This window comes from Archocentrus centrarchus, chromosome 9 (assembly GCF_007364275.1).
Source record: "Archocentrus centrarchus isolate MPI-CPG fArcCen1 chromosome 9, fArcCen1, whole genome shotgun sequence".
Taxonomy (NCBI): Eukaryota; Metazoa; Chordata; class Actinopteri; order Cichliformes; family Cichlidae; genus Archocentrus; species Archocentrus centrarchus.
This window is the reverse complement of record NC_044354.1, coordinates 10,106,470-10,131,928: the sequence shown is the minus strand read 5'-3', so window position 1 is coordinate 10,131,928 and position 25,459 is coordinate 10,106,470. Positions and strand designations below refer to the sequence as shown.

Genomic DNA, 25,459 nt, shown 5'->3' with positions numbered 1-25,459 from the left:
CAGTACAGAAACCACGGCAGAGAATACAGACATAAACCACAGAGCAAAGGGAACAACAGCAGAAAAACAGACTCACACACTATCACCCATACACAGCACACATATTCTACTCAGTGATCTGGGTGTATAGGGTTTACTCTATGATTCATAAGAGAAGTATAATTCCAGTCATGTAGCAAGATGAACAACAGTCTGCTTAGCAGGCCCATGTCTGCCATAGGAGGGATGGAGCGAAGACAGGGATGATGGAAAAGAGGAGCCAGTGAGAGGCTCAGAACCAGGCAAGATCCATGTCAGTACTGTCCAGCATGGAACAAACATGGGATCGTTTACAGCGTGTTGACATGGTTAAGAAATACATCTCACACACACAAACACACAGACACCAACCGACACACACATGCATACACATGCACACTCACACCAGACGAAATGCTAACCATAACACATCATGTGTTTGTCTCCTTAGCCTCTCTGCCAATGAAAGCATCCATGGTATCCGGGAAGCAAAGGGTATAATCCAGCGCTGTATGTGCGCGCTGGATAGTGTTTCCTATGGATGCTGTGTGTGTATAGGGGGTGGGCTGCTGTTGCTTCAGCGTCCCTGGTAGCCAAACGTGCTGCTCTCCCCAAGCTGTACCTAAAGCCTGAGAGGACCGCACTGTGGATGGGAAGGGAGATCAACAAAACATGGACTGGACTGCTGGAGGAGAGAAGCCAGAGCTGGGAGCTCCCTATACTGTGTGCGTATGCATGCCAATATGTGTTCAGCATACAAATACACCAAAAGGGAGAGGTAAACAAATAGATGGCTGACCATATGGTAAAGATGGCAGAGGTTTAGCGTCACAAGCCCGACATCACAGTATCCTTTTCTTTTTGTTTGAAATCGAAGACGTGCCTCTCTCAAAGTCAGCCTATGTTAACAGAAAATGTCACCTTGTCAGAAGCCAATTAATATTGATGCCTTGACTAATTTGGGAAAGCACACAGGGATTTAATGCAATGTGATCTGTGATGTGGGGGGGGGGGGGGGTCACTTAAGCTATAATTCAGTTACACAGACAAAGCAGCAGCAGATTAAAACACACGAGGACTAAATTTAATTTCATAATGCCATATCAGCTTAACATTTGTAGGAAGCATTTAAAGTGTTTTAAAGCCTTTGGGGAACACTGTACTGTCTTCATATTGGCTTTACTGATATAAATATACACATTTAACTTAGTTTCCAAGTTTATAGCTCTCAACTGCACGAGTAGGACAAGAAAAATAAATGATATTATGATGTTATGCTTTATATTTGGAGAGATGCATACTGTTACCATGCAAGTCTGTTTTTTGTACAACATTGCCTTTTTGTGACCTCAACCCCTATCCCACTTCTTTGTCTTTGACAAATCTTTCCCATCCTACTTCCATTAGTCCCCTTCCTCTCCCACACTTCTTTACTGATTACCCTTCCTCTCTTTGTCTCTCTCCTTTTTTTTTGTCTCTCGCTTCTCTTTCCCTCGGTCTCCTTTTCTCTCTCTCTGTCTCTCTCTCTCTCTCTCTGGTGTGGTGTCAGTGGCTGGGGTGCTACTCTTTCTGACAGCAACTGCACTGACGTCAATGACATTCTTCTCATGCTTAGTGCGACATCAGACACCGGCGCTCAGAGAGGCCACTCTGCTGCACAGACGCAGGGCTGCAGCCAAACTATGTACCGGAACAGCTTGATGGTGAAGTTGGAGCGGGAGAGGATGAGAGAGGAAGAGGAGCAGCAAAGGAGGAAAAAGAAGGAAAACACAGAGATCGGGAGGAAGGGGAGAACACAAGTCTTGAAAAACAACAATAGATCTTGTAACACTTAGTTCAGCATCAGTTTTGATGTTATTTTATAACGTATCAGGCCAAAGTCTTTGATCTTAAATAGGAAATAGTTTCATATGGCAAAACGAACAATTAAAATAAATACAACCAACAACATGATCTATAAATTCTCATAAAATGCTTAGAACTGCTTGTTAACTGATCATCTTTAGTCAGCTTACTGTGCCGAATATTGGAGAGTGACATGTCCATCTCTTTAAGCTCACCTTAGTCAACAGAGTGCCTAAAAGTTCATTTTGGATTGATTATGCAAAATATTGTCTGCATACATTGCTTGAAACTTTGATTTGTAACCCTGTTACTCTGCAAGTCTTATGTGGAAAGATTAGTGACATCAGCATCTCTCCACTTGCTTTAACCAGGAACTATTCTCACCCACAACAGGTTAAAGGTCAAAGAACTATTAGTGCATCTTTCAGATAACAGGAAAAAAGCTCTGACAAGCAGGAGGAAGGGGCAGGAAGCTGAAGATGGAAAGACAGAGAACGATACATGCAATCTCACTTTTATTGACCAACATCTTCTCGTTGACTGATTTACTGACTTAATTTTAATTATACTCCCTTTATTGTCTTTCTCTAGCAAAATGACTTGTTGCAGGCTCAATAAGCCTTTGCGTTAAAAGTATCAGTCAATACTCTCAAATAATTATGCTCATGACTCACAGCTGTCACCAGTTTATGGCAGTGCCTATAATGGCTGTGCACCAGATTATTTTCTAAATATAGCACAATGTCAGTGGGTCTTCATATATAAGCAGGTTAGTAAGTCTCAAGAATTTGATTTTGATGTTTGTAAAGATCACCCACAAATACAGAAGAAAGCAAATTTGGTACTGAGTATTTGTTTTTAATTATAAAGAAAACAAAATGTTTTTGTTGTCCTTTAAATATGTGTGTGTGTGTGTGTGTGTGTGTGTGTGTGTGTGTGTGTGTGTGTGTGTGTGTGTGTGTGTGTGTGTGTGTGTGTGTGTGTGTGTGCGTGTGCACGCGCGCGCTGCGCGTGCATGCGCTCATGATCATTTTACTGAACAATGCACAGTGAAATTATTTATTAATGGTGAAGGTTATTTGGTCTCTCCTGCAAACACAAGCTAGGTTGGAGCCATTGACACTGCTAGAAAGCAAAGTGACTGTCAAGGGCAAGTCTAATACTGTCTGTGTCATGTCCTCCTCACAACAAGAACACTTGAAGCAGACCAGACAGTCTGTGCAGTCAAGGGTATCTGTCCAGTGTGTTCAACACATTAGGTTATCCAAGAAAAGTATTACTATTATACACACACACACACACACACACACACACACACACACACACACACACACACACACACACACACACACACACACACACACACACACAAAACATGTTAATCCATTACGGGAACAGAGTTCTGTTACAGCTTCATGGCAGTTAAGTGATTCTTAGAATAAAGACGTATTACCAAATAAAAGCAAACACTTCACCGTAATATTTAACCATCTAATTATTTTTGCTGTGAATAAAATCTCTGCAAAGTATGCCTTCCATATTTGTATTGTTGCACATATTTGGCTCACTGTATAGCATGTGTGTCTTTTCTAGCCCTTCATCATTATCACGCTAGCATTTTAAGTTTTTTTTTTTTTTTAAAAGAGCCACAATAACAATGGTGCATCCTTTATATTAGCGTAATCTATTTAACCTGCAGTTTTAAGAAACACATCAGGAGAGGATGCAGCCACTACTAAAAATTTGGTACGACTTTTTTTTTAGTTCTGTTTAGAATTTACCAGTAGTTTATAGACATTTAATAAGTTATTTATGACATATTTTAAGTCATTATATTTGTGTTTTACTGCTGTTATTCATCATCCACTTCTACAATAGAGCTCCCTGTGTGCCAAAGCAAGATAAATTCTCCAACAACCGCTTACCACTGCATTATAGTGTGCTGCAAACCATTATCACACATGTACACATGTACACACACAGTAGTCAGAGGTCATCATGCCATGCCACTCTTCCACCTACCTGTGAAGGTGGTCTTGGTGATAGGTGGTGGGTTACACATGGGTGATCTCCTGCCATGGCGGAAAAAAAAACAGACACACAAAACAGTCAGTTATTAACTTTAAAATATTTTAGATGAAACCCTAACAGTAAGGAAGCATCATCTCTTTTTGCTCATTTCTGTGGCAGAGGGTTCCTGACACTGTTGTTGTAGTACTCAATATGAACAGCAGAGGGCGAGCAAAGCCCAACAATACGTGCGCACTGGAGACAGTGCAGGCAGGTGCAGGATGTGAATGACTTGAAATTATTGCCACTTGCGGCGCAGCACAAGAATCAAGGTGACTGATCAGATGTTGTACGCTGGTCACATTGACTATCGGTGTATTAGAGTTCTCTCACTACATTTAATTTCAGTAAAGCTTAATAGTCTTGCTAACTTACTTATTGGATGCTCTGTCTTGTTGTAGGTTAGTTAATGCACCAAAGTTGTTTCGTACAGTTCTCAAGCTGGCGAGAACCTGAGGGCGACATGATAGAGTTGAACATCACATTATGGCAATATATAAAACATCATGACATTATAACAAAAACTGCCACAAGTGCTCACCTGTGCAAAGGGGGTTACAATCATGTCGTCACCATGACTGGAAGAAACACAGAGAGTGGAGAGATTTATGTTAGATGCAGGTCCACAGCATATGGACATTCAACAGCAGGAGGGTGTGCTCATCTGATCCATTTCCTTGATTCTGTCTTTCTGTTTAGAAATCAGTCACCAGTGGAGGCCATATGTCACAGTGTTCAATAGTTTCATACCACTTTCAGGCTTCAGTGAGAGAACTGGAGCGCTTTATTGTTGGATATGTCACTGTACACCTAAGGTAGCTCTAAGACATTTCCAGTAACTACCAAAAACTACAAAAACTATTCTCACGGCACAGATACTGTAAAATATGCAAGCTGTTTTTGCACCTCTTTATCCATCTTCCTTCCCTTTCTTTGCCCTAAACTATACCTTTAGGGCTCAGGCAAGTTTTGTTCCATGCATTTACTTTTATTTATCCAGTTAAAAGTCGGCTAAGCACATTTCTGTTTTGTCTCCACTGATTACCCTGTTTTTTTATTGCTGCTACACACACGGCTCCTGGAGCTGAGGTTTATGAGCCTTCCTCGAGGACACGTCAGTGAACATTGTTAAGGGAGCGAAAAGGATTTCTCAGTCAACCGAGGTAAAATAAATTTAATCAGTAAACTTTGACTCAGTACCCCGCTGACCTCCAAGTTATGTGAACACTGTCAACAGCTTCAGGTGATGGTTAGTGTCACAGAGCCTCTTTGCTTTACTGCTCTGCACACACCCACCAGCATGTGAGTATCATGAAAGTCAAAAGAGTTTCGTAGAACAAACTAGAAACTCTGGACACAGATTTAGGGTAAGAAGTTAGTAAGTTTTAATTTTCAGTTTCCCTAAAATTTCTGGAGAGTTCTGAACTTCAGAAGTCAAATTAATTTCCTTCCCTTGACTTGTGAAGTTATGCTATTAAGAATTTCATAAAGCTCTTATTGTACTTACTAATTTTATTCTGTAAGATGTGAAAGAATGAGGCATGCACATTTCTTTTAAAACATGGTAACTGGATAATGATCACTGGTGTTATACTACAGAGCAAAAAGCAGCAGCAAGAAAAAGGTCTAAGGTTGCTGCAGCATGCCATTATTCATCCTTTCGTCTATTTATCTTTCCTTCAGGCAGATCGAAATGCTCATTTTTTTGTCAATATTTTTATTTCCTGTAGCACAAAGTGTACAGTACATGTAACTGGATAGCCACCGATGTGTGGGAAATGGGAAAGAGCTATCAATATATACTCTGACCCTGAAGATACCAGTTGATTTGACTCTGAAGTCTGAGTTCTTTGCTACAGCTGCAGATAATCAAGGGTGATTAAAACAAACTCATAAAAGTAAACACATGAATTTCAGTGCACAAATCCTTTTTATTATCTTTATGAGACATAAACCAATAACTTCAGAAAATACACATGGATGGATGCCTGTGAACTGTTTGTCACACTGTACCCTCTTTTGTTGCTGGTTGTGGCTAAGAATAGATATAACACCAGAATCAGCTGCAGGCCATGCGCACGTTCCACAAGGTCCAAAGGATGGACGCTTAAAGACCTGGGGTCTGTATTACAAAGCAAGTTCAACGTACCCAGGACAGCTTTCTGTTACATGGCTCCACTAAGCCTAACAGCTGCAACAAGGCTAAGCAGTCACAGTGACCGTGACACTGCTTATAAACACAGTAAGTCATTCCAAAATTTTTGAGTTTAGCTTTGAGTGCGTTCACGTAAAAAAAACCTGGCACTGTCAGCAGATGACCAATCACAGACACAGACAGCTGCACATTTCTCACAAGAAGAAAAAACTTAAATATAAGAACAGTATGACAAATTTAAAATATAAATACAGGCCAAAAGCAAGACAGATGCTGCTGCAGCCAAAGCCAGAATGGAATGCCTATGAAAAACTGCAGATTCTGCCCTGTCATTAAAGCACAAGAAGATATGGCTGTAATTACAACTGTGTATTCCATTAAATGTGTGGCTTATATGCACTCAAAAGGTGTGAAAGACATGTTTAGTCTTATTCCTTCAGCTGGAACAATGGCTGAGAATCCATATTGCTTTAAAACTGGAGGCAGTCATACTACCCATGCACTGAGCTCCTCAGGACCTTCTAGAAATTGTACTGCCATTTTCCAGAGAATTGACTGGTCAGTCTGTGATGGTTTTATATAATGTTCCCTGATGCCTGTGATGTTTGAGTTATCATCATTATATAACTCAGTAGGAAGTAAACTAACATAACCCTGCAAAAGTTTAAAATTCAAGTTACCTTACTAACCCCAAATCCTACTGGCCTGTTTCTACTGTATAAACGTCAAGCCATGGCACAGGTTACGAGAAGAAGAAGAAATTCATCATAACAGGATTAGGGTGCATTTTATGAAAGCTGAGGTGGAAGCAAAAGATACCACATGTACTCACATGTCACTGGCAATGGAGGAGTTTCGCGACATAGACTTGGGTGAGAGGTCATAGTCGCTGTCAGAGCGGTAGAGGAATGACTCTCTCCGTTGGCTGTGGACAAAATTGGCCTGCAGGATGAGGCCTGAGCCCGGGCTGGCCATTGGATCCAGGGGGCTTCGACCTGATGATGTGCCATTGTCCACATCGAAACTGTAATTAGATAATGAGAAGGGGACAAATATCAGAAAAAAATGTTTGATCTTATAAACTGAGAACTTTAACACTGACGGGTCAAGCAAAACTTCCAATATTTTTTCAATAGTGAAAAACAATGAGGGAAGGAATAAAACTGTGTTTTCAGAATAAAAGCCATATATCTACGCCTGCTTAAAACACAGCCTTTATGCACAGGTTAGTGATGCTGATGACTTCACAGCTTACTCGCATATTCACTAAAATCACATGCCTACTGTTTCCATTGCAGCACCAGGCTCTCACATCCACCAGTTTTGGGTGTGTGTGTGTGTGTGTGTGTGTGCTTACAGTTCCCCAAATCTATGGATAGGTTTATACCTGGCTATTTTTCCATGGTTTTGTTTTATACCATAGACTGTATATAAAAGTAGAACTTAGCTCCCAGGTGTGAAAAGTAAAGTCAATGTGAGGTGCCTTAAACCTGCATTCTTTCTGATGGCCAGCAGGAGGCAGGAGGTAAGTCAATGAGAAAACCAGCCTTTGCTCCCTTTGATTAAAGACTTAAGTAAAGACTTACTGAATGCAATATAATAATCATTTTACATATTATGGTCCCTGCTCTAGTGTCCATGAGCACGGTAAAGAAGGGTACCCTTTACAGCTGGCCTACTTTGCTACTGACATGTCCTTGATTTCACAATCAGATCTACTCCACACTTGTGATGGCTGGTTTTAAAAGTTAAGATGGCGACAGCCAAAACGCTCAGCTCAACACTTCAAAAATGTCCTGGTGGTTACGTCTTTTCTTTTTTTTTTTAGGGAGAGCTGAATAAGAAAAAAAAAAAAAAAGAATCTTCTCACCCCAAGCACGATCGCGTCCCCCTTTTTCTTTTTAATACTTTTTCCAGATCACTTTTTAAATTTATGACTGGAACATAAATGAAAACATAAACATAAATGAACTGCATTTCCATGTCACTCTACATGAATGAGCTTATGCATTAGCAGGTTTGACCAGACTAGCTTGCCCTAACAAGTGTTCACCAGCTCCACTCAGCAAACATGCATAAGCAACAGGAGCATATGGCTAATTAGCACAACATTACATAATGCTATTATTCATCATATATTCTTACACGTGCTCTCTCCACCAACACAAAATGTGTTCTTAAAGGAATACTTCAACACACAATCCCCTGTTTTTCTCCTTTGCTGCATTTGACATTTCACAACTCTCTAGGAGTAGCAGAGGTTCAGCCATGATCCATGGTGATGAGCTCTGAAAAAGAATAACTCATGTCTACTCCATAAACATGTGAGTACCATAGGCGCCACGCTACTCATGCATTGCTGGCTGATGTTAAATTACTCATAAGTTTCATCTATTATAACTATAATGAGCCAGTCACTTATCTTATCTGGCTGATTATGATTGGTGGCAGACTAATTAGCACATCATCAACAGTAAACAAGTAATGTAGCAGGATACACAGCCATCTACATACAACCACATGTATTAAAGCTTTGTTTAAACTCTGCACAGAGCCACAGGGAATACCTCTGCTCTAATAATGCCACTGACTCATAGCTGAGAGGTATTTCTTGGTGTCCAGTGACACCATTTCCTGCTGGGATATCATGGTGAGCTTCTTAGTCTCCTAGGTGATTGTTCACCCAGGTGATGACTAACGCTTATCACTGGGGATTTCTGCTTTGTCGCTACAGCTATTAAGCATTCCCATAATCCTGTCAGGTGTAAATGCAAAGGTCAGGGGGGATTCCCCCTCAGCAAGATACTTAATGCACATAGGAATGACGTCCCTATCATTATCATCCTCATGATTATCAGCATCCTCTCTAATAAAACTACCACAGATTTAATCTGCCAAAGGTATAGGTGCCAGTACTGGACTGCCTTCCATGTGGAAGGGCAGAGGATGTCCAAGAACAGAGCGAACGCTGCGAGTGTACAAAAATGCATGCCTGCGCAGAGCAGAAAGCATGTTCCAATACCGAAACAATCCTACTCACTACACAATGAAAAATTACTAACCTTGTATGATTTCTGCAGGTTATTTCACATCTTAAGCAACAGATAACTCACTGACCTAAAAGCTACATCTAATGACTTTATAATGGAAAAATCTGTATTTTTTTGGTAGTGGACATGTGGGACTTTGTGAGGAGGAACAAGTCATTATGCTGAGTTTTCCTCCCACAGAGCACCATCGCTGACACAGTCCAAATTTCAGCCTTACACTCCCAGGACCATTCATTATAGATGATCTCTCTCTCTCACTCTCCCCCACTCACTTTCTCTCCTTCCCATCCATATGTTATAATCCAAGTGTCACTGACACCCATTCAGTGCACAGTGTATGAATTCCATACATGGTATAGGAATATAATCAAGCAGAGGAAGTTTGTAGTGCAGTTCCTTCTCAATCTGTGCATCTGAATGGTCAGATACCCAAGGTAATACACAGGACATACCAGACATATTTTCCACAGTAATTAAATGGCTAAATGATGTCTCTAATCTCACAAAATAGCTGCAGATAAACAAATGCAAGCTTTTGATGTGCAATCCGATAGTTTGCATACTGCCTTATGCCAGAGGAAAGGGCAACAGTATTATCCTTGTCCCCTTTTCTAACTAGCATGTAGTCATGGTACAGTACATGACTACATGTATCATTACTACCACCCCCACCCCCACCACACACACACACACACTCTCACTCTCTTATAGCTCTTGTTTAATCTCTTGCATATCATCCCCATCTGTCCCAAAGTCTTGCTCTACTTAGTGTGTCATTCTAAACCCATTTTATCTTCACTCACACACACAACCCTCATTCCACACACACTCTTATCACATCAGGTAATCCATCTGTTTTCTCCACTGCAGGTGTGAAAACACATACTCACACAAGTGACTGATAAGTTGGCATTCCTTGCACAAGTCTGTCCGTTTTCCAGCTGCTCTGTGTTAATGGGTGTGTGGATCATGTGTGCAAACAGGACATAGATGACACCGTGAAAGTGTTGAAACATAAAACTCAGCATATGCTTAACGACCGAGTCATTATCGCACCTTCTTTGACGTCACAGTCTACTCTGATTCTCACCTAAGGCCTGAGCCACGTAACTCCCCTCGTAGTGTGTGAGGGTATGTGTACTGTGTGTCCGCAGGCACACCCTCTTCTGGAATGACAGAAGGAATTCTTGTATTTTGATTGCTGGAGTATTGCATTGGCAATGATATCACAGTGGACTCAGTACCCCACTCAGTAAACAGAATAATGTCAACACCCCTATGACTATTTTGTGACATTCAACAACAAAGCATGAGTGAACACATGAGAATTACTGTAAAAAACAGGCCAGTAAACTGTGCATTACTTTAGGACTAAGACAGCAGCAAACCTCTGTTTACCAAAAAAGGGAGTGATCCAGAACAAAGATATATTTGGCAACGAAACAAACATTTGATCTGCAAACATTTGATTGATGACAGAGAGCTCCTTCATGGAGTTCCAGATGTCCCATCTGCAGAACATCATAAGGATAACACTTGTCTTTAACATCTTGTTCCACATCAAAAGATTTAAAGTCACCTCACCAATCCCTTCTATCTTAGGAGGATAAGGGAGTGAAGAATAGATAATAGAGTCCAGGCTAGTTTTGTACTTACTTTTCCTTTTTTGAACACGGCCACAACGGCTCACTTCAAAAAAAAAAAAAAAAGAAAAGAAAAAAGAAATCATGACATTCCTCAATAAGTGCCAACACTGCATAGAATAGGTTCAAAGCCTAAATAAAATCTTAACAAGTGGCCAAAATGGCAAATAGATTTACATTATATACAAATTTATAACAAAACTTCATAAGATACCCTTTTTGTGTTAAGTTAATACATTTATATAAAATGCCTTCTATCAGAAGGATATATTTTGCAGACTTCTTGCAAACAATTGCAGTTTTGTTCAGGCCACCACACTGAGCTGTGACTGCAAGGTGGTTGGTGCCTATTGTGGTGGTAATCCCTGAACCAGGTAAAGGGAGCCATCAAACCAAGTCCTATCAAGCTTGGTTTTCCTGTGGGACTACGAAGGCAGCTTACGAGTACTGTTAAGTGGGACACAGCTTGGGTGGTGGCTGAAGCAACGACTCAGGTGTGCGAGCAGTTCAGTGAAGCCATGGAAAAAGACTTTTTGGACTGCAGCAGTAGCTCGGACTCATTTTTGGTGGGTGTTGGACTCCTCCAGGGCTGCCCTTTGTCCCTTTGATTCTGTTCATAATTTTTATGGACAGACTTTCAAGGCATAACCAAGAAGACTTCTGCCTTGGTGGCCTCAGAATCTCATCTCTATTTTTTTACAGATGATGTTGTTCTGTTGGCTTCATCAGGAGGTGGCCTCTAGCTCTGCCCACCCATGAAGACAATATTTTCCTTTGAGTTTATACACTCGTTGCTTCACACTCGTTTGTGAACCACTCCAGTGTGAAGCAGAGTACAGGAATTAGCACCTCCAAATCTGAGGCCATGGTCCTCAACTGGAAAAGAGTGGAGTGCCCACTCCAGGTCAGGGACGATTTGCTGCCTAAAGTTCAATGGATAGATGGATGGATGGATGGCAGCTGATACAATCAAAGCCCAATATCAGCCTGGTGTGTGAAGTTGCTTCACAGAAAAAAAAAAAGAAGAAAAGAAAAGATTGCTAATATATTAAAAGTACCCTAAACAAATTGTGGCAACAACAGTGCACAGTTACAAGAGCAGTCAAGATGATGTGGAGCAAAGTTTCTCACAGGCTTCATGCTTGAGTTTGGGTTGCAGAAAAAGAAGGGGGGTGTTGTTGCCAAAGACCTTTCAAATGACTGCAGCAAAGCAGTGGTCCATTTAAAAACAAGAAATGTTAACTTTAAGGGCACTGAGATAGATGAGTACTGGCTGTTGTGACTTTCTACTGCAAGATGCTGCTGGGTCACATATATGCCTGAGGACACTGCATGGCTCCTTTATCCTCTCTCTTTTAGTGTCTGGCTCTCCATCATTTTTGTCTCCATCTATTCTTTCATTCTCTCATGCTCTGTCTGTCTCTGGCACACACTCTAAATGGCATAGATCACTGACTCATTCATTTTTAGCCCTGGGTCACTTGAGCAATTACAGACACCACAGGAGATGACGTGACAGAGCTGTGAGGAGATGCACTGAAGAAAGAGGTCAGTGCACAAGTGTCTTTGACAAATAATAAAGCTGAGTTGAGGATAGTGAGGCTCTGTTTTCCAACAATCATTCAGAGTTGGTGGACAAGAAAATCTGCACCAATACCAGACACAATACGTAATGAAGACAATGTTTTCCTTTGAGTTTATACACAGTATCTAAAAAGAAATCGCTCAAAGTTTTAACTGTAACTCAAAATTGGATCTGCGATAATATTTACAAAAAATGAATAATTATAATTGATACATGTTTGTGTTTGGAAAGTATGGAATTGTGTGGATCAGAATAGAAACGTGTCGAAGCAGACAGAGGAAAGATGACACTGGATTTATTTTAGAAAGCTGAGGGCACAGAGGGGAGCAGGTACTGGAGGAAGGACAAGGAAAGAACTGCATGTATAAGCATTCAAATGTGTAGGTATTTAAGAGGACTGTGAGCCCTTGCATGCACGTAGGCGTGAGGTATGTGATCCTGTGTGGTAAACTTGGCCCTGCTCTGAATGCAAAACAACCACCCATGACTTAGGATAAGAAGAAGAAGAAAAAAAAAAAACACACAACAGTACAGTAACATCCACAGATGGAAGAGTGGGCACAGATGACACATTTGTTGCAGGCATATGTTGAATAACAGAAAAGCTATGTTTATTTGCTGGAGATACTGCAGAGCCAACACCTCTGCTTGATGGTATCATCAATTCAAACTGTAAATCTATCCTTTCTACTTAAATTGATCGAATATTCACAGTGTCATTCCTATGACTAAACACAAGGCGCCGTGTTAGCAAAGTACCTGAAGCTCAAATTATGATAGTTAATGGGCTTCATTGGAACATGACCGTATTATTGGGGATTAACTACCCATCTAGTCTAAGTTATAGTCTTAGCTTGAACTTAGTTTCTATTAAAGCAAACTTCTTGTATAGTTAGTTGTTTAAAGTAATGCTGGATTCTGATGCATTTGCATGCAAATACATTATTTTATGTGCTTTTTAAATTACTCTAATGAGTCTGAGGACTGTTCATCATCACTTTATTTTATGTTTTAACTGGTATTTAATGTTGTTCACCATCTTGGACAATATCTATTGCATTTACTAAGTAAATCAAGTATCTTGAGCCAACTGTTTTGCCAAGTTAAAATGAAAACATGAAGATTTTTTTTTTCCACAATCATATAATATCAAATTGGATACAAAAGTTGGACATAGTGACTGAGACATCACCCACTGATTAGTGAATTCCCATGTGAAGCCTTCAGCTGAACATTTTAGCTATCACCATCTTGGTATTTTGAGTGAGGGACAAACATGCAGACAAACATGCTCACATGTTAGTGACAAAAGCATATTCTCCTTTACCCTCCTATTTAACTGAAATAGGGACCATAATTTACAGAATGAATATTGTGTTGAGACCATAAACTCATCAAGACAGTGTTTACTAAATTCACAGATTAAGGGAACGGTCTATGTCCCACAGATATAGAACAGAGCCATTTTTGCAACCAGGAGAGCCATCTTATACTGGTCAACAAAAAAGAAAAAAAAAAAAAATGCAGAATTAAGGGGCTTAAGCATTGGTTTTACTTTTCAGAGCCAGAAGAAATCCCATGTCCATTCTTCATGTACAGCAAACAATTTTTAGGTAGGTTCACAAAACTGTTCTGACAACAGAAAAGCTCTGCATGTAAATGAGTTGTAATTTTGTGCACCTTATTACATTGTTGGAATTTCAATTAAGAAATCCCTCATTTCTTTATATTTTGCTTTCCAAGAACCAGACATTCGGCTAACTTTTTAAAGTGGTCTCAAGCAATACTTCTCCAGGCTTTTTGAAGATCCCTCAAAGTTTTTCTTTGGGCATTGGCTGCTGTGTCACTCACTTTCAGTCCAGTCCTTGTACCTGACCATTTTCAGAGGAAAGTTTTTTTTGTTTGTTTGTTTGTTAAGCCACTTAATACTACCTATGAATTATTCAAGCATTAAAAAAAAAAAAAAAACCCTAACTCAAGGGATGAACCACTGTTGTACCTACACATAACAGATAACTTAGTAAAAAAACAATTTTAAGTTGTATCTTTAGGCATTTTGTTACTAGCAGCCTGTCAAAAAACAAAAAACAAATCTGTTCCCATTTCTTTAGATGAACCTTCCAGAAATGCCAAAGATAACACAGTTTGACAGGCATAAAGTAGTATTTTTGCACCAACAAAGTGATTCGCAGAAGAAGTCTTAGGTGAAAACTTGGCACATGTTGGCACACTGCACAGTGTTTCCTTAAAAAGAAATCTGAGGAAAGTGGACAAGTGGAAGACAATAGAAGAAGTGGCAGGCCTAAAAAACTATCTCCAGCAGATTAAAAGCATCTGAATGTGATGTCCTTAAGAGATAGGGGGGAAAGAAAAAAAAAAACAATCAAAGGCCTGACAGAATCTGAGAGATGTCTCTGACCCTTCAGTTGATCCATCTTATGTTCACTGAAGCCTCATCAGAAATGGTCTCTGTGGAAGGGTGGCCATCAAGAAGCCATTCTTAAGGAAGGAAAACAGGAAGTAAAGGCTGAGGTATGCCAAATTACACAAAAGCCAGGATACGTCTTCTGTACACACTGATTACAGCCATCTGTAAAAGACAGTGGAGGCTCTGTATGGTTTGGGGCTGCATTTGAGCCAGTGGTGTTGGGGATCTTGTCAAAATTAATGGAATTAGGAGCATAGAAAAGTACCATCAGATTTGGATCAACCATGCTATAGCATCTGAAAAGCATCAGTGGCAACAACTTCATTTTTTAGCACAACAATGATCCAAAACACACTGCCAATGCAGTAAAACCATACCTGGATAGAAAACAGAACAGAACAAAAGAAGAAACACAAACAAAAAACAATATAGAGCACCATCAGTCATAGACTGGCCTCCCCAGAACCCAGACCTTAACATTACTGAAGCAGTGTGGCATCATCTTGACAGTGAACGGAACAAAAGGCAGCCAACATCAAAAGAAGAGCCTTGAATGTCCTTCAAGAAACTATTCCTGAAGACTACCTAAAGAAATTACAATAAAGCTAAGAGAGTTCAGACTGTATTGAAGAAAAAAAGTAATCACACCAAATATTGGCTTTCAATTAAAGCTGTCTTCCTCATTGTCTTAAAACATACTCTGCAATTTCCAGCTCACTAATATGTTTTTTAAAAACACATTCCTTTGCATAGCAACTTTCTGAAAGGTGAACACATTTTTATTGTGTCACGGTGTTATAACACTTCCCAACTTTAGCTGTGTAAAATAGAATAAGCAAAGCATCAGTCAAAAGGGTTAGACTCTAAAAGAAAGAGGATGGAAATTTAAGCATCTGGAGATCATCTTTTTCTTTGCACAGGCTTATGAATACAATTCTGAACCTAATATCAGCAGAATGGCTCTCTCTCTTCAACTGTTGAATACTCTCTTAAAATACAAGACCTGGCCAAAATATGGTACTGCTCATAATCTAATTCACAGCACTGTCCCGCTCATCTTTTATTAAAAATGACAGCAAAGGCTATCCTCAGATTACATTAGAAAATAACAGGGGAAACTGGAAAACAAACTACGAAGAGGCCAGTACCCAAAAGGCTAGGTCAGGCTGATAAGTAGCAGACCACTCGCTGATAACCAAGACACTTTTCCCTCTATCTGCCCAATACTCATGCACGCCCCTTCACTGTCACACATTCTTGGGCACAAGCAACCTTGTAAATATACACACAACATAAAATTAACACCCATCAGTCAGCAAATGCCACAAAAATCTGTCTTTAGCACTTAAATCATCATCAAAATTCACTGTGCCGTTGGCTAGGAAATTTTAGGGATGATGACATTTGATGTAAGAGTTTATTTAAGTGTGACTCCTACGTACAGCAATTGACAGTACAGAAAGACATCAAGGAAAAAGCTTAAAGGTCCTCATCTGCAGTATAGCTTTACTTTATGTGAATTTTATCCTCAGCCTTTTGCAGTCTCTCCTGCTTTCTCCCTTCTTCCATCTGTTTTTTTCCTGCCCTGTCAGGGATAAGTAATGCCAGTTCTTCACTTTAGCTGTGACACTACCTTAGTGCTCACTGTCTCTGCACCATTCAGAAAACCCAGTCAATCAAGAGAGACCAACAAAGAGGTAGGTCACCATGGCAATGCTGCGTCATCTTGGTTCACATATTTCAAAGCAAAGCAAACCAGCTCTGCTGTTACATACATTGAGGTCCACTTAAAGACAGAGTCATTTTCAGTATAATGTATCATCTTAGGACTGGATTGTTAAAGGTCAAGCCTGGGTAAAATGTTAGATAAGTCGCACGTTGTCAGGCCCTATGAGAGGCCAGACATGTAACCTTCAACATTTACTGCCTGCCTGAGATGCTCAACTGGGGACTGACAAAGGCCAGATGCAAACACTCAAGCTCAAAGTCACACATTTCCTGCTCCTTCATTCTTTATCTGATAACAACAGAAATCACTGATGATTATATAGTGGGGAAAAACAAAAGATTCTCGAGGTATGAAGTTACACAAACATCTGATCCTTCTCATTTTCTTATCAATCACCTTCAAAACTCAAGCCACGTTTACTGAACCAACACTCTGATGGATACCAAAAGTCCATGCACACAAACCTGCTTTTGCAAGGTTGGGTGGAGAGGGGTCTGTTTGAGCTTGTTCAGGCCAGGGGACAGATCGCACATCCAGGCCACATCATAGTCTCATAGAAGTGCACGCGCGCGCCCACACACACACACACACACACGTACTCATGAGCATTCACTCAAACATACAGATACATAGTCTGTTGTAACCATGTAGCTAAAAAAAAAAAAAAAAAAAAATCCTACAACCATCCTTGACTTAAAACAAGACACTGAATTATGGCCTACCATTCAAATAATTGAAGTGCCATTATTACTCACAAATCTATGTTAGTCTTACAAGTGTAGCAATGACAACCATGAAAGAGAAGCAGTGATGTGAATTAGTGAAAGAACCCTTCATATAACAGTAAATAACAGAAGAGAGGAGGGCAGGACAGACTGAGGAGGCGGTATGCTTCGTCCAGCTGAGTACTGCTTTTGGTAGTTGTTCAAAAAAAGATGGCTCATACAAACCTAGCACTGCCAGATTCTCGGCTTTAATGAGGGAAAGCTACATTCTGCAGTCACCACTAGCACCAGTATCAGTTTTATGCATGGCTACGCTATGAGTTTTACACCCTCTCAAATCCTATCATGTACAGTAATGCCTAATATCCGAAACTAGTTGGAGAGACTAGCATTCTCAAAGCTCCAATCACTACTGCATGTCTTCACTTCATTTGAGCTCCATTCCCTGCTGAGGAGGTTGTAGAGCAGTTCAATAATACACTGATGGGACACAATGGGAAGAAAACTGTGAATTTTAACTTCCAAAGTTCAAGTCACAGGGCAGTTTCTTATAAAGACATGAATGCTGACAGGCAAGAACAAGCTGAGACAGGAGGGGGAAGGAGGCGAGCGGGGGACGCCAGGGCAAGTAGCATTTCTGGCAGTGCATTCTGCATCCTGAATTTAATTGGAGCCATGTGCACACATGAGAGTGGATGGTGCAACATGACATGCTCCTCAATGAATGATGCCTTTGCTGTCTTGTGTTTTATATAATCTGCTCGGCTGTATAGATGAGACTCAGGTAGAGCATACTGAGGGTCAAACACCAGGATCAGACTGCACCAAGTGTCATGTCATTGAGGTAGTCTGATGATGTGTAGCATAGTCCAAATCTCCTGAACTCAGAGAAAGCCATGCCTCACACAGAAAACTAACACTAAAACCCTTCACTGACATATCTACAGGATACATGGGAAGTATGGAAGAAATTTTGATTGAAGAGGAATGATGCAATTGAGTCAGCAATTTAAAGATCAACAAACACACCACACAGTCAAGTATCACTGGAAGGATTTCTGACTGTGCCAGCAAGGAGAAGCAAAAGTATTTGAGACAGAAACAAACAGGCGGATGGAGAACAATAGAGCAACACACACACACGTGTGCACACACACACACACACAACAGGATTAACATGGAAATGCAGCCAAAGGGACAAAGTTTCTCATCTATTTACCATATTCCCTCTGTGTTCCTCAGTGAGCTGGTAGAGCGTGACCGTGGCTTAAGAATGATACTCATGGTCTCGCTTTTCCTTCCACATCCAAACACAAAACATATGTGCAGTCCACATGCACATAGAGCCAAATATACCCCTCCCTCTGGGCCACCTGGAGCCCACTGGCCAGCCTCCGCTGTGCTCTGCCTACAGTCCTCCTCGCTGGTCCGAAGAGATCCAGAGAAGGCTTGCTTCTCACAGTCTGGTGTAGTGGTTCAGTCTGCCGAGTTGTTCTGTAGCAAACCCTCTGTCCCGGCAGTGTTCCACGCTGCTGCTCCTCCTTGAGCTCAGATCATTTGAAAGTAGATGGTTTGTTTCCCCCTGCTTCCCCCTCTGCCTCTTATCTTTCTTGCCAGATCAGCATGTGATCTTCTACTTTGCTAATTCAGCCATGCGCTCGTTCTGTTACTCTTTTTCCACTCTGCTTTCTTTCCCTGACTAATTGAAATAAGATCTCCTCCAAGTACCACGTTCCTTCCCTCCACCCCTTACCTCTGTCTCTCTTGCTCTAGTCTTTTGTACAGTATGTGTCCCTGCCTTTGAGTGACTCCCCACTCTGTCTGCTTCCCTGAGTTGCAGCTTGAGTGTGTCCTGGGTGGGAGGAGTTGTTTTGGTAGTAGTAATTCTTTAAAGGGCGGGGCTTGTATCCACAGGCAATTTAAACAATAGTCTCAAGTGTCAATCACTCTGCGATTACAGTAACCTAAAACCAACAGCTAGGAACGGTAGTGACAACAATAGTGTGATACAGAGGTACAATCACACTAAACAGGTGTTAAAGATATACACTGGTGTGAGGAGTCATCAATCAAATTGAGAATAAATAGTGAGAGTAAACTGTTAAGATATGATATAATATTCATAGTGTAATGCTGAAGTAACTTGTTAATCTATTCAAATGCTACAAAAACAAAATGTTTTAACGATTAAATTGTGACAGTTTATTTTCTCAGAGATAAAAAAAGTGGTTTGTAATCTTTTTAAACTTAAGTTTTTTGGCTCTGAACCTCTAAAAAGGGCAACAAAACAACGTCTTTAGAAAGATAAGATTCCTTCGCTATTACTTCATTTATTTTTGACAGTTGTGAATTGTGTGAACCAAAAGATCTCATTTCAGCCCTGACACTTAGGATACATAAGAAAGCTCAACTGGTATCTGCTGCTAGTGTTGTGAACTAAGGAGCTAACATTAGGTCTCCAACAGGCCCAAGCAGACAGGTGTGTCAGCTGTCTGTCACACCAGGCATTCGGTGTTCATAGCGTGTGTATTTCATATTTACTGGAGGATCCCAAAGGAAATATGGAGCATTTCAAGTAGATAGCAAGAAATATTCAGATACAAGCATGCACACTGGTAAAGATATTGCATTCTAAATGTCCTTCCTCTCTGGTTATGTACTAGGATCAAAAGGAAAGACCACCAAATAATAAAAAAGAGGATACAATAGTTGTGCCCTGGGAAATAAAAACTTCATAAGTACGTACACAACAAGTGAGTGACATCAGTCAAATTATTCTTGTCTTTTGTTCTAAAGTGGAAATGGACCAAAAGACAGAAATCACCAGAAAAGGGAATTGTATATACGATTCAATACAATGCAGAATTTATATAAAAAAGGATATGCTTTAATGTCACAGAAGGGGAGAAGCACACCTGAGGAAAGTGAAAGTGTCACAGTATTGGCATGGCCCATTAACCATACATGCCCTGTAACAATATCTACAAATTAATCCCCACTAAATGTGCACAGTTACTGGACCCTGCCCTGCTTATCTTAAAGTGCTGGAGCCCTCAGATGCTGAGGAAATCCATTTTGGTTTTTATCTGTATTTCTATATTCCTATCCCCTTAAAATTTCATGGGAGACCAAAAACAAATACTTTGAGAGCTTTCACTCTGATGGATATCTCACAGTGTTCCTGATCTCTCACCAGCAGGGTTCGTGGCTGGTATGGTTTATGTTATTACACAGTACAAAAAATTGTTGCCATGTGATTCACAAGTAACTTTAATAGGCACAACTAAAGCTTTCAGTGTAGCACGGCAGAATGATGTACTTTGTAACTTGGTCAAAGTGGTGAAACTAATCCTATTACCACGGTCCGCACATTCCATGTGGTCAGAGAAAGAACAACAAAAGAGTTTCCTTAAGAAAACTGGCAGCTTCTCCTCCACATTAAAACCACACGGATTCAAAATCCCTCTGAGCATAACCAATACACAACTTACAGTGAACACCGCCTTTTCTCCTTTCTCCATTCTACTGTCTCTTGTGAATAAAAATGTAGGCCACAAGCAAATGTATCCATTCACATGACCACACACTTACACAGAGTAAGTGTTAGGCTATAGTATATTGCTATCTTAAAGAAGCAGAGGTGCAAGACACAGAGATGAAGATCAAACCTTATCCTGCTTAAGAAGGGGTCGTGAGGGGGTGGTCTGAGGAGGGGGAGCGTTGGGGTTTACATATACGCAGGAAGTGAGGGTTTCGCTTTGTTCTAAGTGGCAAACAAATTGTATCCAGTGTAAAATCAATCTTGCTTGAGTAGATAATGATTATTTAATTTCCCTTGTACCATAAATGGCCAAAAACTAACCCTGAGAGGAATTTTACTTTATTTCTTATTAGAACCCAGCACTTCCATTTCTAATTAACATTAAATTGTGCTCCCTTATGCCTTATTTTACATATATACATATACACACATATACACATATACACATATACACATACATATACATATATATATATATATATATTAGCATATATATATATATATACATAGATTAGTATACATAATATATATAGGACATAATATATATATACATAGATTACAGAGACATATAATAGATATATACATATCTATAGATAATAATATACATAATAAACACATATATATATATATACATATAGAATAATATAAATAACAGAGAGAGAGAGAGAGACAGAGAGAGAGACGAGATGAGAGAGACAGAGAGAGACAAGTAGAGAGAGAGAGACAGAGAGAGACAGAGAGACAGACAGAGCAGAGAGAGACAGAGACAGAGAGAACAGATAGAGGACGGGAGAGAACAGACAGAGACGAGACAGAGAGAGAGAGACAGAGAGAGAGACAGGAGAGAGAGACGAGAGACAGAGAGAGAGAGACAGAGATAGAGACGAGAGAGAGAAGAAGAGAGAGGAAGAGAGAGACGACGAGAGAGAGAGAGAGAGACATAGAGAGGACAGAGAGAGAGACAGAGAGAGAGACAGAGAAGACAGAGAGAGAGAGACAGAGAGAACAGAGAGAGAGACAGAGACAGAAGAGACAGACAGAGAGAGAGAGAGCAGAGAGACAGGAGAGAGAGACAGAGAGAGAGAGACAGAGAGAGAGAGAGACAAGAGAGAGAGACAGAGGAGAGAGAGAGAGAGAGAGAGAGAGAGGATAGGAGAGAGAGAGAGAGAGAGAGAGAGAGAGACAGAGAGAGAGACAGAGGAAGAGACAGAGAGGAAGAGAGAGTAGACAGAGAGAGAGACAGAGAGAGAGAGAAGAGAGAGAGACAGAGAGACACAGAGAGAGAGAGAAGAGAGACACAGAGAGAGAGAGACAGAGAGACACAGAGAGAGAGAGAGACACAAGAGACACAGAGAAGAGAGACACGAGAGAGAAGAGACAGACAGGACACACAGAGACAGAGACATGGAGACAGACAGACAGACAGGATCACACACAGATACAGAGACAGAGACAGACAGACAACACACACATAAGACAGAAAAGACAGACAGACACACACAGAGACAGAGACAGACAGCATGACACACAGAGAGAGACAGAGAGACAGTAGAGACAGAGACAGAGAGGAGACAGAGACAGAGAGACAGAGAGAGAGAACAGACAGCGACAGAGAGACACAGAGAGAGAGAGAGAGACAGAGAGAGAGAACACAGAGAGAGAGAGGACAGAGAGAGAGACCACAGAGAGGAACACACAGAGAGAGGACACAGAGAGAGACAATCAGAGAGAGCACACAGGAGAAGAGAGAGAGAGACACAGAGAGAGAGAGAGAGAGAGAGAGCGCGAGAGACACAGAGAGAGACACACAGAGAGAGAGAGACACACAGAGAGAGAGAGACACACACAGAGATAGAGAGAGATAGACACACACAGAGAGAGAGATATAGACCACACAGAGATATAGAGATAGATACAGAGGTAGAGATATAGATAGAGATAATATATATATATATATACATATATATATATACAGATATATATATATACATATATACTATAGATACATATATACACACACACACACACACACCACACACACACACACACACACACGTGTGTTTTGTTATCTATAACGCATAACTAATAATCATTTTTTAGCATATGAATATATTTTAACACCATCTAATAAGTACAAATTAATGGTTACAAAACAACTGCATAGAAAACTCTGCAATCCAATGCAACTCAAAGAGTTGCTGCTGCCACCTAGTGTTAAAATTGGTGTAATTCTTCTCATGAAACCACTAACATGGACGGAGCGACCTCATTAATTGACAACATTATTGATTTCTCTCTTTTTTAAAAAGCCTCTGTCATGCACAATGTTCAGTATATGGTGCCGACAAACACACCGAGTAAATGCTGATATAAATAGCACTTAACTAAGGGAGTGAAGCACAGATGGCAGGTTACAGTATTGACAGGGCTCCAGCCGTATCTATATGTTTACAGTTGCCACCAGCTATTAGTGTTGCTTCATATTTAAATGCTACAGAGGCAAACATGCACACAGACGAGCACATTTAGTTTCACTGCGGGTGGTGGAATATGTGTTTGTCACAGAGATTCAGTTGGAAAATTGGCCTAACAAGGTCTTAACAGTTCTGTGTGAGCTTTAATGGACAGAGTGCTCCGATGATTGTCTTACGCTCCAGTCTAGTTAGTGAGGGGATCTGTCCTGCTGAAGAACTTGAAGCTTTCCATAATGACTTGATTGGGCCAGCATATCTTTCATTTACCACGCTCGTAGCCATGTTTTGTAAAAAGCAGAGCAAATTTTTCCTCATGGAAATGCAAAGAGACACAAACATGCACATACACACAGATTAGGCCAGCACTAAAGGTTGAGCAGAGCCAAAAAAAAAAAAAAAAAAAAAAGCAGAACTACAGAGCTCTAACAACACAAGCAGCCACCAAGCAACAATCATTTACACCCGGGTGTGAACACAGCTCCAGGTCTGTGTTGTCCAGGTGAAACTATTTATCACTTAATGTTCTGATAACAGAGAACACACAGACTTTGTGTACATTCACAGAAGTAATAAAGACAAATTTGAACACATACACATAACATAGTCTAAATATACACAAAGCAATAAGAAAGATGACTTTAAAGCTTGACTACCAGTCAGATTACCAAGTTTCCCTTTTGAGTTCTCTTACCAATTCTTATTTTCTAATTTACGTCATCATTGTGACACATAAGAAAAAAGAAAGAGCAAAGCTGAATAGACTACCAATAAAATATCCAACCATTCAAAACATGCAGATGAAAAATTTGGTTAATTACGTCCCTTCTCTGGCACACCCTCCCCAGCACAGTTTCAGTTTCTAAGATGAGCCATACCCTCTCCTGCCACGAGGTTTGATGTCGATGGGCTTGTTTGTAGCACAGGGTGAACCGGTGGAGCAGGCGTGACGGTACCGGGCTATCCTTTCCAAAGACAGATAATTCACAGGCAAACTCATTTTGATGTGGTTCTTAACCAGTGCTGAACATACACTTGTGTTAAGACAGATGTAGAGGGAGAAAGCGGGAGAAGAGACAAAACGGCACGCCTGATAAAGCTATCTCAAAAGGAAGGAGGGAGGAGTGTGTGAGGAGAGATAGGCAGGTGAAGAGGGGAGGAGAGGCGAGCAGTGGGCTCAGTATGGGTGTGACTTGAACTGAGAAAATGATGGAGAAATATGAAGAGTGAGGAAGGGAGATGCAGGTGAGGAAGGGCATACTAATTAAGCTTTTCTTCCAGAAAATGAATTTAAGCAAAGCAATTCCTGAATTTGTTTGTCCCGTGTTCATTTCTTCGGTGTGCAAACCACAGGAAGGTTAAAAAAAATTGCACAAGAAACTCAGCTTGCTCATTGTACACTGGCTTGCATGTATTTAAACACGTCTACTTTGAACTAAATATGTCTTCTCTGGCAGTTATTTATCTGAGAAATGCAGGCGATGCTGTGGTGCAATGAGAAGCAGCATTACCACCACATGTATCAAGTGTGTGCATGTGACACGTATTTTACTTTAACACACAGAAAAAAAGATAACCAATCCTTCCTGTGTGTTTTAATATTTAATGCTCGCTCAGTTTTTTTTAATAGTTCTTAAGCCTCGTGTTATGCGCCATCATGCAGATGTTGAAATGAGCTTACACTGATCTTACAATGTGTACGATGTGTGTAAAACATCACTATTTCAAGTAAGCATAAATCAAATTAATAAATACCAAAAAAGGAGGAAATCTGTTGTAATGTTGCTATAATATACTTTAATGTTAAACCATATGCTAATTATCACAAATGTGAACAGGGAGATATAGAAAACCAAGCCTGATGGTTACATGTTCTCCATATTAACACACAATATATCAGATCTTGGGGAAAAACAAACATACAAAATTATTAAGGTACCTCATCCCAGGCTTACTGCAAGTGTAATTTAACCAAAGAAATGATTAAAACCAACCTATGAAACCTGCATTGACTTCCAAAAAGTTTCACCCTGGTAGTTGCAATACTCCACCTCTTGGGGGCAGCACAGTCTCACAAAATATACTGTAAACTATATCATGAAAAACACAAAGAAAATGAACAGCAACTTTAGTTACTGCTTAGTAACCAAAGTTTAGTAAACTTTAGTAACCCCCCCCCCCCCCCCATTTGTAAAAGAA

General features: G+C 40.4%; 1 protein-coding gene across 2 annotated transcripts in view; it reads right to left on the bottom strand.

Annotated features, from left to right (window-relative positions):
• pde4d (phosphodiesterase 4D, cAMP-specific) overlaps positions 1 to 25,459 on the bottom strand; it is a 162,147-nt gene that overhangs the window by 21,582 nt on the left and 115,106 nt on the right. For both annotated transcript variants that reach the window (XM_030737267.1, XM_030737268.1), the window contains exons 2-5: positions 6,921 to 7,112; positions 4,475 to 4,511; positions 4,309 to 4,385; positions 3,886 to 3,935 (exon numbers count right to left, since the gene is read on the bottom strand). In XM_030737267.1, the coding sequence (XP_030593127.1) occupies positions 3,886 to 3,935; positions 4,309 to 4,385; positions 4,475 to 4,511; positions 6,921 to 7,112 (356 nt within the window). The remainder of the gene's footprint in view (positions 1 to 3,885; positions 3,936 to 4,308; positions 4,386 to 4,474; positions 4,512 to 6,920; positions 7,113 to 25,459) is intronic.